At 63.8% G+C, this 12,668-nt stretch overlaps 1 protein-coding gene across 1 annotated transcript in view; it reads right to left on the bottom strand.

Annotated features, from left to right (window-relative positions):
* Positions 1–384: 384 nt before the first annotated feature.
* The window catches only part of COL5A1 (collagen type V alpha 1 chain), a 150,733-nt gene continuing 138,449 nt past the window's right edge, over positions 385–12,668 (bottom strand). The window contains exons 65-67 of the mRNA XM_081802663.1: positions 11,553–11,621; positions 7,940–8,173; positions 385–2,713 (exon numbers count right to left, since the gene is read on the bottom strand). Coding sequence (XP_081658789.1) covers positions 2,567–2,713; positions 7,940–8,173; positions 11,553–11,621 — 450 coding nt within the window. The 3' untranslated portion in view covers positions 385–2,566. The remainder of the gene's footprint in view (positions 2,714–7,939; positions 8,174–11,552; positions 11,622–12,668) is intronic.

Below are 12,668 nucleotides of genomic sequence, written 5' to 3'. Positions count from 1 at the left end.
TCCCTCTGCCCTCTGTGGCCACCGGCTTCAGACAGCGAGCGGTGCCATGCAGGGAGAGGCCCTGTCGCCCTGAAGAAGACAGCCAATCACGTCTGTTTACGGTGGAAACTGTCAACTCGATTTATTGAGAAACTCTTTCAAGGACTTTTCGTCACACAGGTTTAAAATATTGGAAAACGCCCCTTCCTGGGCATTACAGAGAAGACTCAGGAACACGTCCATGGGGTTCTTAAGCAGTGGACACGTATCATCGGACATTGTGTTTTTAAGGGCCCGATGCCCTAGAACCTTTCCTGTGGGTTTTCTGTTGATGGTTTTTCCCTTTTCATCAGCCTGTGTCCAGTTATAGAGAGAAGGAGGAACAAGAATTACACCAGGAGAATGTTTGCAAATATAAGAAGTACTTTTATTGCAATATACCATAGCGAAGTGGTCTGGGGAGAATGGGACACGTTTGACTTCCATACGAATGACAACAGCTTTGAAGGGGCCATGAGGATGAGGAGGACAGTGTAAGAGGGGACTCGAGAGGGACGAGGAATCAAAACGGAATCACATGACCTAGACAACACCCACAGGGCACCGCGCGGCAGTCCTCAGATATGGCTTTGCTTTGGAAGAGACAAATGTGAGAGTCATTGGCGCATGCCAGCCTCCTGAGCTTGAAAGAACCTCGAAGCCAGACTTCTCTTTGGCGACAGCAAGACTCCATGTCCACAGGGATGCGGGAAATCCTAGTGGGTGGTTTCCTGATGCCCCGGCGGGGGGGCTCTGCGGTGGTCTCCCCAGCGGGAAGTAAGGCCCAGCGGGCAGGGCAGGCAGAGGACAGCACCAGAACCGTCGGTCACAGCGGCTCCCGAGGGGGCTGAGCAGGGCCTCGGGGCCCTGCCCGTTCCCCTCAGCACGGAAGGAAAGGGCATTGCACGAGGGCAGCTTTTCACAGTGAGGGGGTGGCCCTTCCTGGCCGGTCCATCGGGCCGTCTGCCCACAGAAGGCAGCCCCCTGGCCCTCGCTTGCGGAGAAGCCCCGCCAGCCCAGAGCTCCAGGGCGGCTGAGGCCGACGCCCAGGACACTTGTGGGTGGAACTCCAAATTGCTCGTGGGGGGCAGAAGCCCCGGAGAGACCCCCAGAGTTCATTGCACATCTCCCCGTCTGCACACGCAGCTTTAGCTCAGTGCTGAGCACAAACACAGAAATTAGCACCAAACATTCAGCAAACTGAAGACGACCTGCTCATCAGCACACCACGGACAGAGCGGGCAGCATCTTATATGTGTGCGTGTGTGTGTTTTCAAATCACAGAAGCACAATCTAACACTGGCAACAGGCCTCGCAGCAACCTGGGAGCGCAAAAGCATGTGGGCCCAGCGGGAAGGAAGGTGGCGAGTGTCTACCTCTCCATCCTGGGCAGAGACCCGCGTCCTGTGGAGGCAGAGACCAGGACTGAGAGAGGCGGGAGGAAGAGGCACGGCCAGGTGACCCCAGGGTCCCCTTTCAAGGAGATCTTAAAACAGATAGCACCACAAAGGAGAAGTGTAAAAGTGAGCACCAATTTTCATTTAATTATCATCTACAGAAAGTGTGGTTTCCCCGCCCTGGACACTCTCCCATCAGGCTCTGCGGGGAGAAAAATGGGGAAAGGAAGCAATTAAAATTAATTTATGCCCACGATTTAATCTAAGTGCATGTAGGAAAGACAAAGCATCAAGTTCTTTTTTTTTTCCTCTCCATTAAAAAAAAAAAAAATCCAGAGCTCACCAAAAAATTATCTGAATAGGGGCCCAGGCACCCGCTGTTCAAACGGCAGCGTGCCCTCCTGCTGCCCTGGGCAGACCTCCACCTTATTGCACGTTCTTGGCCAGTGGGGAAGGGGGCTGCCCCTTCCTCACCAGAACTGGACGCCCCCCCCTTCCCCCACCCCCCCAGTGGGACTGAAGCCGGGCTGACATGCATGATTGAAAGTCGGGGACACTGAACATTTATGACAATACAATACAAATATTTACTTAAAACTCACAAAGACGAAAGCACCTTTAATCCATCGGAAAGGCACATGCAGAATGACATTTGGCCCATGAATGGATCGTGTAGTTGAAAACAGAGGCTCTGGCTGGGTGGGGATGACCTTTACGAGGCTTGCCTCTGAACATTTTTTGAAGGTCAGGGGAAACACACATCTTCAAGTTGAATTAAAAAAAAAAGTGATCTCCAAATACTGCAGCCCCACGCCCGGGCCCAGCGACCTCTCCATGCAGGCGTCGGATCGGCCGGCTCGGCGGCAGGAAGTGTGGCCCGGTCCTGGTCCCTGCGGCGTGCGGTGGGGACGGAACGGGGCTGACAAAGCGGTGGGGCCCGGTGGCTGGGGGCCGTCTAGGTCATGTGATTCGGCTCCGGGGTGGGGGACTCGGCTCTTTCCCTTTGCTCTCTGTGGGTTTGGGGTCTGGCTCGGTGCGGAGCCGGGCGCAGACGGGGTCGGGGGAGGGACGAGGGGCCTTCACTGTCCAGGACGCCCGCAGACGGCGCGCTGAGGTCACGAGGTTGCTCTTGGGGGCCGGGCTCGCGGCTCCTAGCCCAGGAAGCAAGCTGGCCCCACTTCAAATCCAAATTTCTGTGACGCTTCACCGAAATCATTGAACATGATGTCCACAATGGGTACTTGCTCTACCTTGGGTGTGTCGATCTCCAGGACGGTCTTCTGGTACCCTTTCCTCGTCTGGGAAGCAGAAGAGAGGCACGTGTCAGTAAGAGGGGGCGGGGGAGGCACCTGGCGGGGCTGAGCCGCCCCCGCCCCACCCGCCCCGCTCCCGGCTCCCGCGCGCGCCCAGACCAGCTGCGGAGAGAAAGTGGGTTTGCGCCGTCTCTCAGGGCAGGTGGAGGGAGGGACACGTGCCAGACCAGGGAAGGCAGCGCCTCCCACCTCACGACCTCCCACTTAACCCTCGCCCCAGATCCGGAAGCACGCGCTCCCCTGCCAGCTGGGACACCCCAAGGCAGCCACATCAGGACCAGCCACAGAAAACGCAGCTCCGCCGGAGTATACCCGGATACCAGCTCCTTGTTCAAAATGAAGAATTCTTCAGACAGTGAGGGCTGATGGCCGGTCCTGCCCTTGGCAATCACACCCAGAAGTAAGAGGACTCCACACCCACAAGTGTGAGAAGAGGAGGGAACCTGACCCACTCCCTGGTCTAGAGGAGTACTGGGTAAACTGAGGCACAGAGGGCCAGGGATGGCACAGGGAGGGAGCACTGTGCTGCGGTGAGTCCCTTGCTCAGTCTGTTTAACCTCCACGAGCATCTCGTGTCACCCTCCGCTCAGTCCCGGGTCAGGATGCAAGCCCCACCTTACTAAGGAGAAGGGTGAACCCCAGGAAGGTGCCAGAACTTTCCCAGGAGAGGTGTCTTCACTCCCCTGCCTGGCCACACATCAGAGCACAGGGAGGGGAGGTGCAGGGTTGCCCCGGTCACTCAGCTCTGAGCACACAGGACGCTCCCACCTGAGGCTAAACGGGCCTGTCCTCCCATCTACATCCCCCGAGGCGAGGGTCCCCAGTGGGGGCGTCTTCCCCACAGACCCTCACAGACACACCCCGTCGCCGTCCAGGACGAGCGGCTATCTCTCCTTCCACCCAGAGCAGAGCCACACTCTCAGTGGGGTCTGGCCCCGGGGAGGGTCTCCCGGCACCATCCACGTCCTGAAGGAGGAATGCAGAGCCTCTGGAGGCCTTATTCCCTCCTGCGGAACAGGGGTCAGGGCGCCCGGACCCGTGCATGGCACGCAGGAAGCCACGGGAAGTGGAGCAGCCACAAAGTGGCTTCCACTCCACGGGTGGAGGTGTACACGAGGGCCCCGGCTTCTGGCCTGCCCCCATCACTCCTCTGGGGGAGGCCACCGGCCGGGCAGCCCTGCAGAGGGGCCCATGGGGCAGGAACTGAACAGACCCTGCAGCCCCAGGCCAGCGGCCCTCCCCGGAGAGCAGCCCCGTGGCCACACAGCACCGTGCTAGCCACCGAATGCCTGCGTCCCCCCACAGTCTAGGTGTTGACGTCCCGTCTACAATGTGAGGGTGTCTGGAGGCAGGGCCTTTGGGAGGTGACTAGGTCGTGACGGTGGTGCTCTGACAAGAAGTGACCAGAAAGCTAGCCGCTCTCTCCACCGCAGGAGGCCGCAGCGGGAATGCGACTGTCTGCGGCCCCGAAGCAGGCTGTCCCGTCCCCTGGGCCCGCCCGCGCCAGCACCCGACCTCGGCTTCCAGCCTCCAGAGCCATGAGAAGCCCATGGCTGCCGTGGCTCAGCCACCAGTCTGGGGTGTTTTGTTACACAGCCCGAGCCGACGGAGACGCTCTGGGCCCGAGCCACCGGCTGAGCCACTCCCAGGTTTCTGACCCTCAGGAACTGAGTCTGACCCCAAGAAGTTGTGGCTTTGAGTGCTAAGTGTGTTGCAAGCACTGGATAACCAGCCCCCACTATGTGTTTTCCACCGTACAGACCACGGGAGGTTTGTGCAGCGGAAGGGGCCCTCATGCCCAGCGCGTCTAGCAGGCCCGCCACAGAAGCCCCTGGTGGCCGAGCTGTGGTGCATGTCCGCCTTGGGACTTTCCTAAACGCACTCTCTTGGAACTTCCCGTATCCTGGAGACTTCTGTCCCCGCCACATCCCCGCCTTAACAACCTCATCCTGCCCGCAGCTGGGTCTGGCTGGAATTATTTTAAAGCCACCATGAGCCCCCTAGGGAGCCTGCCGGCCCCGCGCGGTTCTGGCCCCATCCCAGAGATGGCAACGCCGTGGGCCGGGGGGCGGGCAGCACAATCTGCCTCTCAGACAATCCTGACGTGGGCGCCGTCCTGAAGGACTGCTCGGGGACGACCAGAACCTCGAGGCCACGGATGCTGGTGCTTTCTAACCACGTGGCCCGGGCCCGGCCCAGCGCAGCACATCCGGGATGGCTCGTGCCTCCTCCAGCCACGCCAGCCCCCAACGCCGCCCGCCTAAGCTCTGCCTCTGCCCCTGTCCTCACCGTCGGACACCACACAGTAGGGATCAGGTGGGACGGCTGGCCCGGCCTTCCCGGCCGCTAGAAGGCGGGGCTGCCGTGGGACCCATGGACCTCGGCTGCGGGCGGCCTGCGCCTTCCCAGCGGCGAGCCGGCCAGCAGGGCAGCGCCCCACCGGCTCTTCCTCCCGCGGGAGGGCGGGCCAACCGGCCTTTGCGGGGCTGGCATCCGCCTCCCCTCCCCACGCAAGGGACGGCGGCGTTTGCTGAGCTGACAGGGTGTTTCTCCTGGATTTACGGGGCCCCATGGCTGCACCTATCAGAGCTCTTAGAGAGGGTGTGTTTAAGCAGGCCGCGCGCTCACCTGCCGCTCTGTATCCCGTTATTCCGGAGGCATAAATAACCATTACGGGCTGGCAACGGCCCCCGAGGGTGCACAGAGCTGCACGGACAACCGGATTTATGTGGCACAGCTCCTTGGGCCTCTCGCCAGGTGATGTGTCCGTGTGCAGGGCCGTGCCCGCTCAGGGGCCCCTCACTCAGGCCACACAGCCCAGCACGTCCGAGGGAACCCCGGTTCGTTGGCCCTCGCTCCACGACTCCAGCCAGCCTCCCGCGCCCGAGGGCCAAGGCGGGCCTCTCTACCACCAGCGCGCGTCTGGAGGCAGGGGCCCCTCCACAGTTACTGGGGGGGGGTGGCTGCGACTTTTCAAATTGGGCTGAACTTTTTGGGGGCATGGGGTTCGCCGAGCACGACTCCCCAGGCGCGCCCCCATGCCCCACCTCCCTGTTCTGTGAGCCCCGCCCTCCACCCAAATTCCCGGTCCAGCCCGCACAGCACGCTTTCTGCTTGGAGACCTTTGCTCTCCTCCTTTTCAGGGGTCGGCTCTTTTCTCTCCAGAAGCAAAACCGCCTGAGGAGGGAGCGGCCATCTTCCCGGCCCAGCGTCCAGTCTCCCTGTCCCGAGAGCTTGGGTCTCGCCACGGCCCCCAGAGACACGCAGAGGACCGTGGCAGAGCCCAGACTTGACCGCCGAGGGGCCAGGGCACTGTCTCCTCCCCGGCAGCACTCTCTCAGGAGTGAAGGTGCACGGAAGCCGGCATGCTCCAAGCCCAACTCAAGGCCTTGTCCCCGGGGTCCTGCCTCTGCCATAGGAGACTCCTCCTGTCTCCACCTTCACGGCCTTAGCCTCGTGCGCCCCTGTTGTCAGAAACAGTCCCAGGAACGGAGGATTCTTCTGGGGCTTCCGGCGGGCTGAACACAGTCCCAAGCTTTGGAGGCGAGATGAGACGTGCTTCTGGGACAGCCCGATGGAGCAGGAGCCCCACTTGTAGGAGGCAGAGACGTAGGGATAATTCTCCCTGCTGCCTCGTGACCTTCTCAAGGAGCTCGGGGTGCATGTCAGGAGCGCAAGCAGATGCCGGTGGCAATCCCTTCCCAGGCGGTTGGACTCCTCTGCTTTACTCAGGGATGAGTCTTGCACATCCCAGTCGGACCGAAGGACTGACCCACACAAATCCCAGGGTGCACGGAAGCAGGGAAGAGGGGCAGGGCACTCCAGGGAAGCCTGCCCGCTGGGTGCCCTTGCCCATAATCCCCAAGGTGGCCCCGGGGTGAGGAGCAGGAATGGAGCTCCCCAGGGCTGGAGGGTGCTGCCCAGTCCAAGGGCACCAGCCAGGGTGGGAGGCAAGCGGTGAGCCTGGGTCCTGCTCTCAGCGGCTACCAGGCGGCTCTGCGCGCTCACTTTCCCGCGGGACCCAGATGCCCCGCAGGGCCTTCCGCTCGGGCCTGGCCTGGACGGCACCGGACCGCCGCAGCAGACATTAGGGAAAACGGTTACATCCCATGCACGCTGTGACGGGCCGGGGAGGACGCACTAACCCAGGGGCAGGAGCCCAGGGGGGCAGCTCAGTGCTCGGGCACACCTCTCCCTGGCCTCAGACGCACTGTGACCAGCTGACAGATGCCCTGACTGCTCTGTTCAGAAGGTGGGGTGGGGGACAAAGGGGAGGGCCGCTGGGCCAATGAGAAGAACTCTCAGATGCTTTGCCCACCTGGAAATCTGCGGGAAGGACCCTGTCTGGAGCTGGTGCTAAGAGGGTCCAGAAGAGCTTCCGGGCCACACGGTGAGAGCACAGCCCCTTCTAGAAAGGGGTATCGTGCACTGGCCTGGAGGGAGGCCCTTCGAGGGGCCGGCCCTGGACACGGAGCAGGGCTGGAGCCCACGCTAGCCCTGTCCCCCGGGGGGCTGGCCTGGGCACCTCGGGCAGGGCCTCTGAATTCAGAACAGGTGGCCCGACGTTGAGACGGGACAGAAGGACTCGCAGAGACGATGCTTCTTGGCAACCCCACCTCCAGCCTCTCAAAGGCCACACGAGGGACTTGCCTGAGGATTTCAACAGGACCGGACCCCCGGGTCATGGCTACAGAGACACCAGGACGCAGCTCAGACCTGCCCGGGTTGATGGCAGCCCCTGGAGGTACGGTCCCGAGGAGCTGGCCCTCGGTGGGGACCCTGGCCTCACTCTGGGAGGCCAGAGGTGGGGGCGCAGAGGAGGGCAAGCATCCCGGGGCCCGGGGCCCGGAGAGCGAACGCAACTCCAGCCCTGACAGGCCGTGTGGGCTGAGCAAGCCTCCTGTCAGGCCTGCGGAGCAGCTCGGCCCTTCCTGGCAGGCGGACGGGGCCTGGGCGCGACCTAGCGTGGCTGGGCAACCTCGGGGGCTGATGCGGGCCCTGGACCCGCAGAGCACCGCCCAGCACAGCCTGTGTCCTGGCCACTCCTGGGGAGGCGCTGTCTGAGGAGAGCCGCTAATTCCAGGCCGGACTGACATGGGCTTCGGGTCGCAGCCGGCCAGGGCCGCAGAGCCGGCTCCCCGGCCTTTCCCGCCAGGGGTGCGCTTTCCTGGGTCCCGCGCCCCGCCCTGCGCAGCTCCGTGGGATACTCACAGCGCAGCCATCCACCAGGGCGCGGATGTAGGGGCTGTTGTCGTAGGACATCTCCTCGTCGTTAGAGCCCAGGAAGCGCATGGCCTTGTCGTAGCCGCCCGTGGCTGCGTCCTGCCAGGCCACCGACTGGTAGCAGTTGTAGGTGATGTTCTGGTGGGCGGAGGCACTCAGCAGCCGCAGGAAGGTCATCTGGACCACGCCCACGGGGTTGCCCTCGGCGTCCACGTAGGAGAGCTGGGGGGACAGGAGGGGCTGCTCAGCAGTGAGGGGACAGGGCCCCCCTCGCGGCCCAGCCTCCACAAGCTTCGTCCACGTGCTGTCTCCTCCAGAGCGTGAGCCGTGCCGAGGGCACCGCCCTGGGCATGTGCCGCACACCCAGCCCCCCGAGGCCAGAACACAACACACTGGCTCTCTTGGGGGCTCCCTGGAACAGAGGGAAATGCACCTCATTTCTTTCAGAGATCTACACAACGCTCCTGTCCCTCCTGGCCTGGCTGGTGCCTCCTCCTCCAGGGCTCAGGTCACGGGCCACCTCCTCAGGGAAGCCTGCCCGGGTGAGGTGCCCTTCCCCACCTTAGCCTGGCTCACTGTCTGTTTTCCCTCCTGGGCTGTAAGGCCCTCCACACCAGCTCTGGAGCCCTGGTCACAGGCTCCCGGTGCCTGGGCTGCAGCCCTCCCTGGACTGTGAGCACCCTGAGGGCGGACACGTGGCCTCGAGCTCCCGTCACTGTGCCCGGAGGCCGGCCAAAGGAAGGCACTCGTGGGATTACGGTAATAGATGAAAACCATTCGCTGGGCACCCATGATGTCCTAGGCCCTGGCCAGGGAGCCGTGAGAACTACAGATAGAGAGGGCAGGGGGCCCGGGGCTGACTCGGGCCGGCCGGGAGTGATGCACGGGGTGCTAGGTCCTACGGCAGCAACAGGGGCCTGAGCCATCGGGCCGCGAGCCGGAGGGCCGGGGCGGCCGGGTGCCTTCCTGCAGGCAGAGGGGAGCCACAGGATGGCACTCAGGAAAGGCCGTGCCTGCCTTTTTAGGGCACAGAACCCAGGGGAAAGCAGAGCAGGCCTTCCTGGCCTGGGGACGGGGACTCAGCAATGGCCCACGCCGAGAGGGGGCAGCCGGGGGTGCTCTGGGGACATGGCCCTCCCTGGAAAGACCCACCCTCTGACAGCAAGCCCAGAGCAGGGCATCACTGATGACGTGCCCCTTCTCAAGAGCCTTCGCCGGCGTCACCGGCTCCCCCCAGTTATGGGCTACAGAGCTCGACAGGGCGCGGGGTGGGCGCGGGGCGGGCGTGGGGCGAGCCTCAGTTTCTGCGTCCTTGCAGACGCCAGCCTTCTGAACAGCCCGACACGGCCAGGGACGTGGGTGCCTCCCGCCCCAGACGAGGCTCGGCCCCCTCCCCAGCCGCAGCGCTCTGCAGGCCCTCCCCGCGGGAAGTGGAGGGTGCCCGGGAGGTCCCGGGCGTCAGCGGAGGGCAGTCCCTCCCTGCATGGCTGCGGCCACACCACTGATGTCCCAGGCCCTGGCCAGACGCCCCACGACAGCCGTGCCGGACACACGAGGGTGAATCGAGGCCCATGCTGCCCGCTCGCTCACATACGCGTATACAGAACTAGAGGGCGCGGGGGCAGGGGCCCGGCCGGAGACCCTGCCCCTCCCCGCCTGGGCCGGGGGGCACCAGGCTGCCGGCCAGCACCGGCTTTGCACGCAGCGACCGCACACGTCTCGGCCGGACCCTGAGGAGGACAACTGAATACCAACCGGCAATCCGGGCCATCAGGTGCTCCTTCTGGGAGGAAGCTCGACTGACTGGAGGTAGCATGCATGCGTGGGGACAGGCCAGCGAGCAGCGCGGGACACAGAAGGACCTGAAGCCCCCAGGGCTGAGCCGCGGGCCCCGGGTGGGAGTCCCGGGCCCCGGCCGTGAGCCCCCGCCCTCCCAGGGGGAAAGGGCCTCTGCACGATCATCCTACGGGCTATGGCCGGAGCAGCCCGGTCCGGAGAAGGAGGCTATTTCTTCAGGAAGGGACCTGCATCTGTGTCCTGTCCACTAGGACAGTCCCAGAGAGCTGGCAATACAGCAGCGGGAAAACCCAAAGGAAAAGCTGGTTTCCGCTGGGGCCGTCCCTTCGCCTCTAAGCTCCGTCTAAAGTCTGAAACGGGACAGAGGTGGGAGGCGGGCTCCCCGGGTCGGTGGCGGAAAGTGGGTGTTGTGAGTGAGGTGCTGGGGTGCGGGGCCACAAGGGGCACCCGGCTGCCCCGTCCGGGTCCCGGGCTCGCCTGACCCGCCCTCACTGGGCCCGCCCGCACTGAGGGGGCGTCCGAGGCAGGTCCTTCTGTGTGTGGCTGCTCTTTTGGAGGCAAGCACAACAGGGGCGGAGGGAGGAGGAAGAGCAGGGGGAGAAGCCGGCGAGAGGCCTGCCGTCCATGCAGAGAGATGGAAGGAAGTCTCCGCAGACGGGGCAAGGCGAGCGCGGACGCGGACCTTCAGAGTGTCTGCAAAGAGCCCGAGTGGCTTGGAATCAAGGACACGGAGCACGTGCGGTGTTGTTAGCCATGAAGTGCCTCGAGGTAGAAGAGCGAGGGGCCTTGAGAGGTGGGACAGGGCAAAGGCCGGCTGGAAGCCACCGCTCTGGGAGTCCTTGGGGGACATGGCCTCTGTGTCCCCCCAGGAGGCCACAGTGCCCGCCGTGATGGCACATGGCCTGCGGGAGGCCACGGAGCTTCCACGGCATGGCTTCTGGGTGACAAAGGACTGCCCCCCTGGGGCGTGTAGCAGGGGAATGACCAGATCTGAGGACGTGAAGGCAAGGAGCACAGTCAGGTGCCTGCAACGCGTCCGCATCCTGGACCCTTGGCCTTTCACCTGCTAGGAAGAGGGCACAGGGCTCCACGTGCTGTTCCAGGGAAGCGCCCGGACCAAACCCCTGGGACGGTCAGGGCAACATGCCCGAGCGTACGGGCCAGCTGCGGGCCTGGTATGAAGGAGTCCGCACGGCTCCATCTCTGGGCCGGCGACAGAACGTCACCTTCGCTCCCTTCAAGGGATGCAAGTGTCTTTCCAATTCTGGGACGGATTACTGAGACCAGCTCCCTGGAGTTACAGCGGGGACTAACCGAGTCATGTGGGCGCACGGAGCAGCCCACGGCCGGGTGGGCAATCAGGGACGGCCCCCTCACCCGGCAGCCGCAGGGGAATGACCTCAGTGGCCCGTGTCCTGGGAAGAACTCGTGGTTTAGTGGTCCAGGACCCGCCTCACCCAACCCGCCCACGAGGCCTGAGCAAGATAAAACCCTCCAGCTCCTGGTGTCTGCTTCCAACTCCTGGTGGCGCCCAGCTGTGGCTCTGGGCACCCCGAGCACCCAGCTCCCGACCTAGACGGGACTGGAAAACCATCCCCGGGCTCCCGTCCCCCTGCTCCCAGGCCGAATGAACTCTTGTCGGGGGTGGCGGGCGAGGGCACCGATGCGGAGTCTGGCCGTCATGTGCCGTGGAGCAGCTCGGCCGAAGGGGCGAGAGCAGGTGCGCACACGGCGGCCACGAGTGCCATGCAGAGCCGCGAGCCAGGCCGTGCGGCAAGCGGGCAGCGCCCCGGCGGCCACTTACCAGGGACCCTCGCTTGTACTGACTATACCAGGTAGAAGGTTGCTCTTTGGGCCAGCGGGCCATTTTACTCTGCAAGATACGAAACGGGCGCGTTTGAAGGACAACCACGGAGAAGCCAGAGGCCGCCTTACCAGTTTACCACGCTTGAATTCACTGAACCAGGAACCCGGGTTTTCTTTGGGCCAAGAAGTGATCCTGGCCTAAACATCGAGCGGGGAGATGGGAGGGAGAGAAACAGAGAAGGACAGGGTTACTTCTCCCACCACCACGAGGAGCACTCGCCCGCCTGCAGACATGCCTTCTCCCGCCCGTGCCTCGCCCCCCATGGCCGGGGGGTTCCCGTGGAGTCGGGGTGCTCGCCCTGGGACAGACCGCGCTGAGGACAGGGAGAGGGGGGGCCTGCCGTGCATGTGTGCACACCCAGCCTCTCGTGCAGGGCCCAGGGCTTCCGAACTGCTGAGCGGTGGACGCCTGCCCGGCGCCAAAGGCACTCAGGACAATAAGAGCCAGCATGGACCCGGACAGGCCAAGGGAAGGACACACAGCCTCCCTCTCATCTACTCTCATTTGATGCATGTGTCCTGCGTGGCTCTGTGTAGTGGGCAAGGCCTCCCTGAAGACACAGCATGAAGCTGACCATCGTCATCGGGAGGGACGGCATCTGCCCCCCACCCACGGGAGGGGAGGGCTCCCACTTGGGGGTCTGCTCTGCACGGGGCCCAGGAGCAGTTCCCAAGGACAGGCCTAGCACCGAGAGGGCTCAGGAACGCTGTGGGGAGTGAACGCGTGACCCCTCCTCTAAGAGGAGGGCCTGCTGCAGGCTCCAGAGGCAGAAACGGGGAGCCACTCGCTGCAGAGCCGGGGAGCGCAAGGGACGGGCCCACAGGCCTCTGCTCTGCCTGGACCTAGTCGTGCACAGCGGGGAAGCAGGACTCTGACTCCCTGTTCTGTCCCCCTGGGCTCCCCTCTGAGCTGGTCGCATGCAGGGGAGGGAAAAGGGCCTGTGGGAGGAAGAGGGGCCCATCCGCTCTCTCGCGTGGGCTTCCAGACCCGCCCATGTCAGGGCTCAGACAACATGCACACGGCCTCCACTGGGACCAGGGCCACAGGTGCAAG

Source organism: Leptonychotes weddellii, chromosome 14 (genome assembly GCF_054177405.1).
Source record: "Leptonychotes weddellii isolate Sample4059 chromosome 14, ASM5417740v2, whole genome shotgun sequence".
In the NCBI taxonomy this organism is placed as follows: Eukaryota; Metazoa; Chordata; class Mammalia; order Carnivora; family Phocidae; genus Leptonychotes; species Leptonychotes weddellii.
The sequence above is the reverse complement of the archived record's forward strand: the minus strand, read 5'-3'. Positions and strand labels throughout refer to the sequence as shown.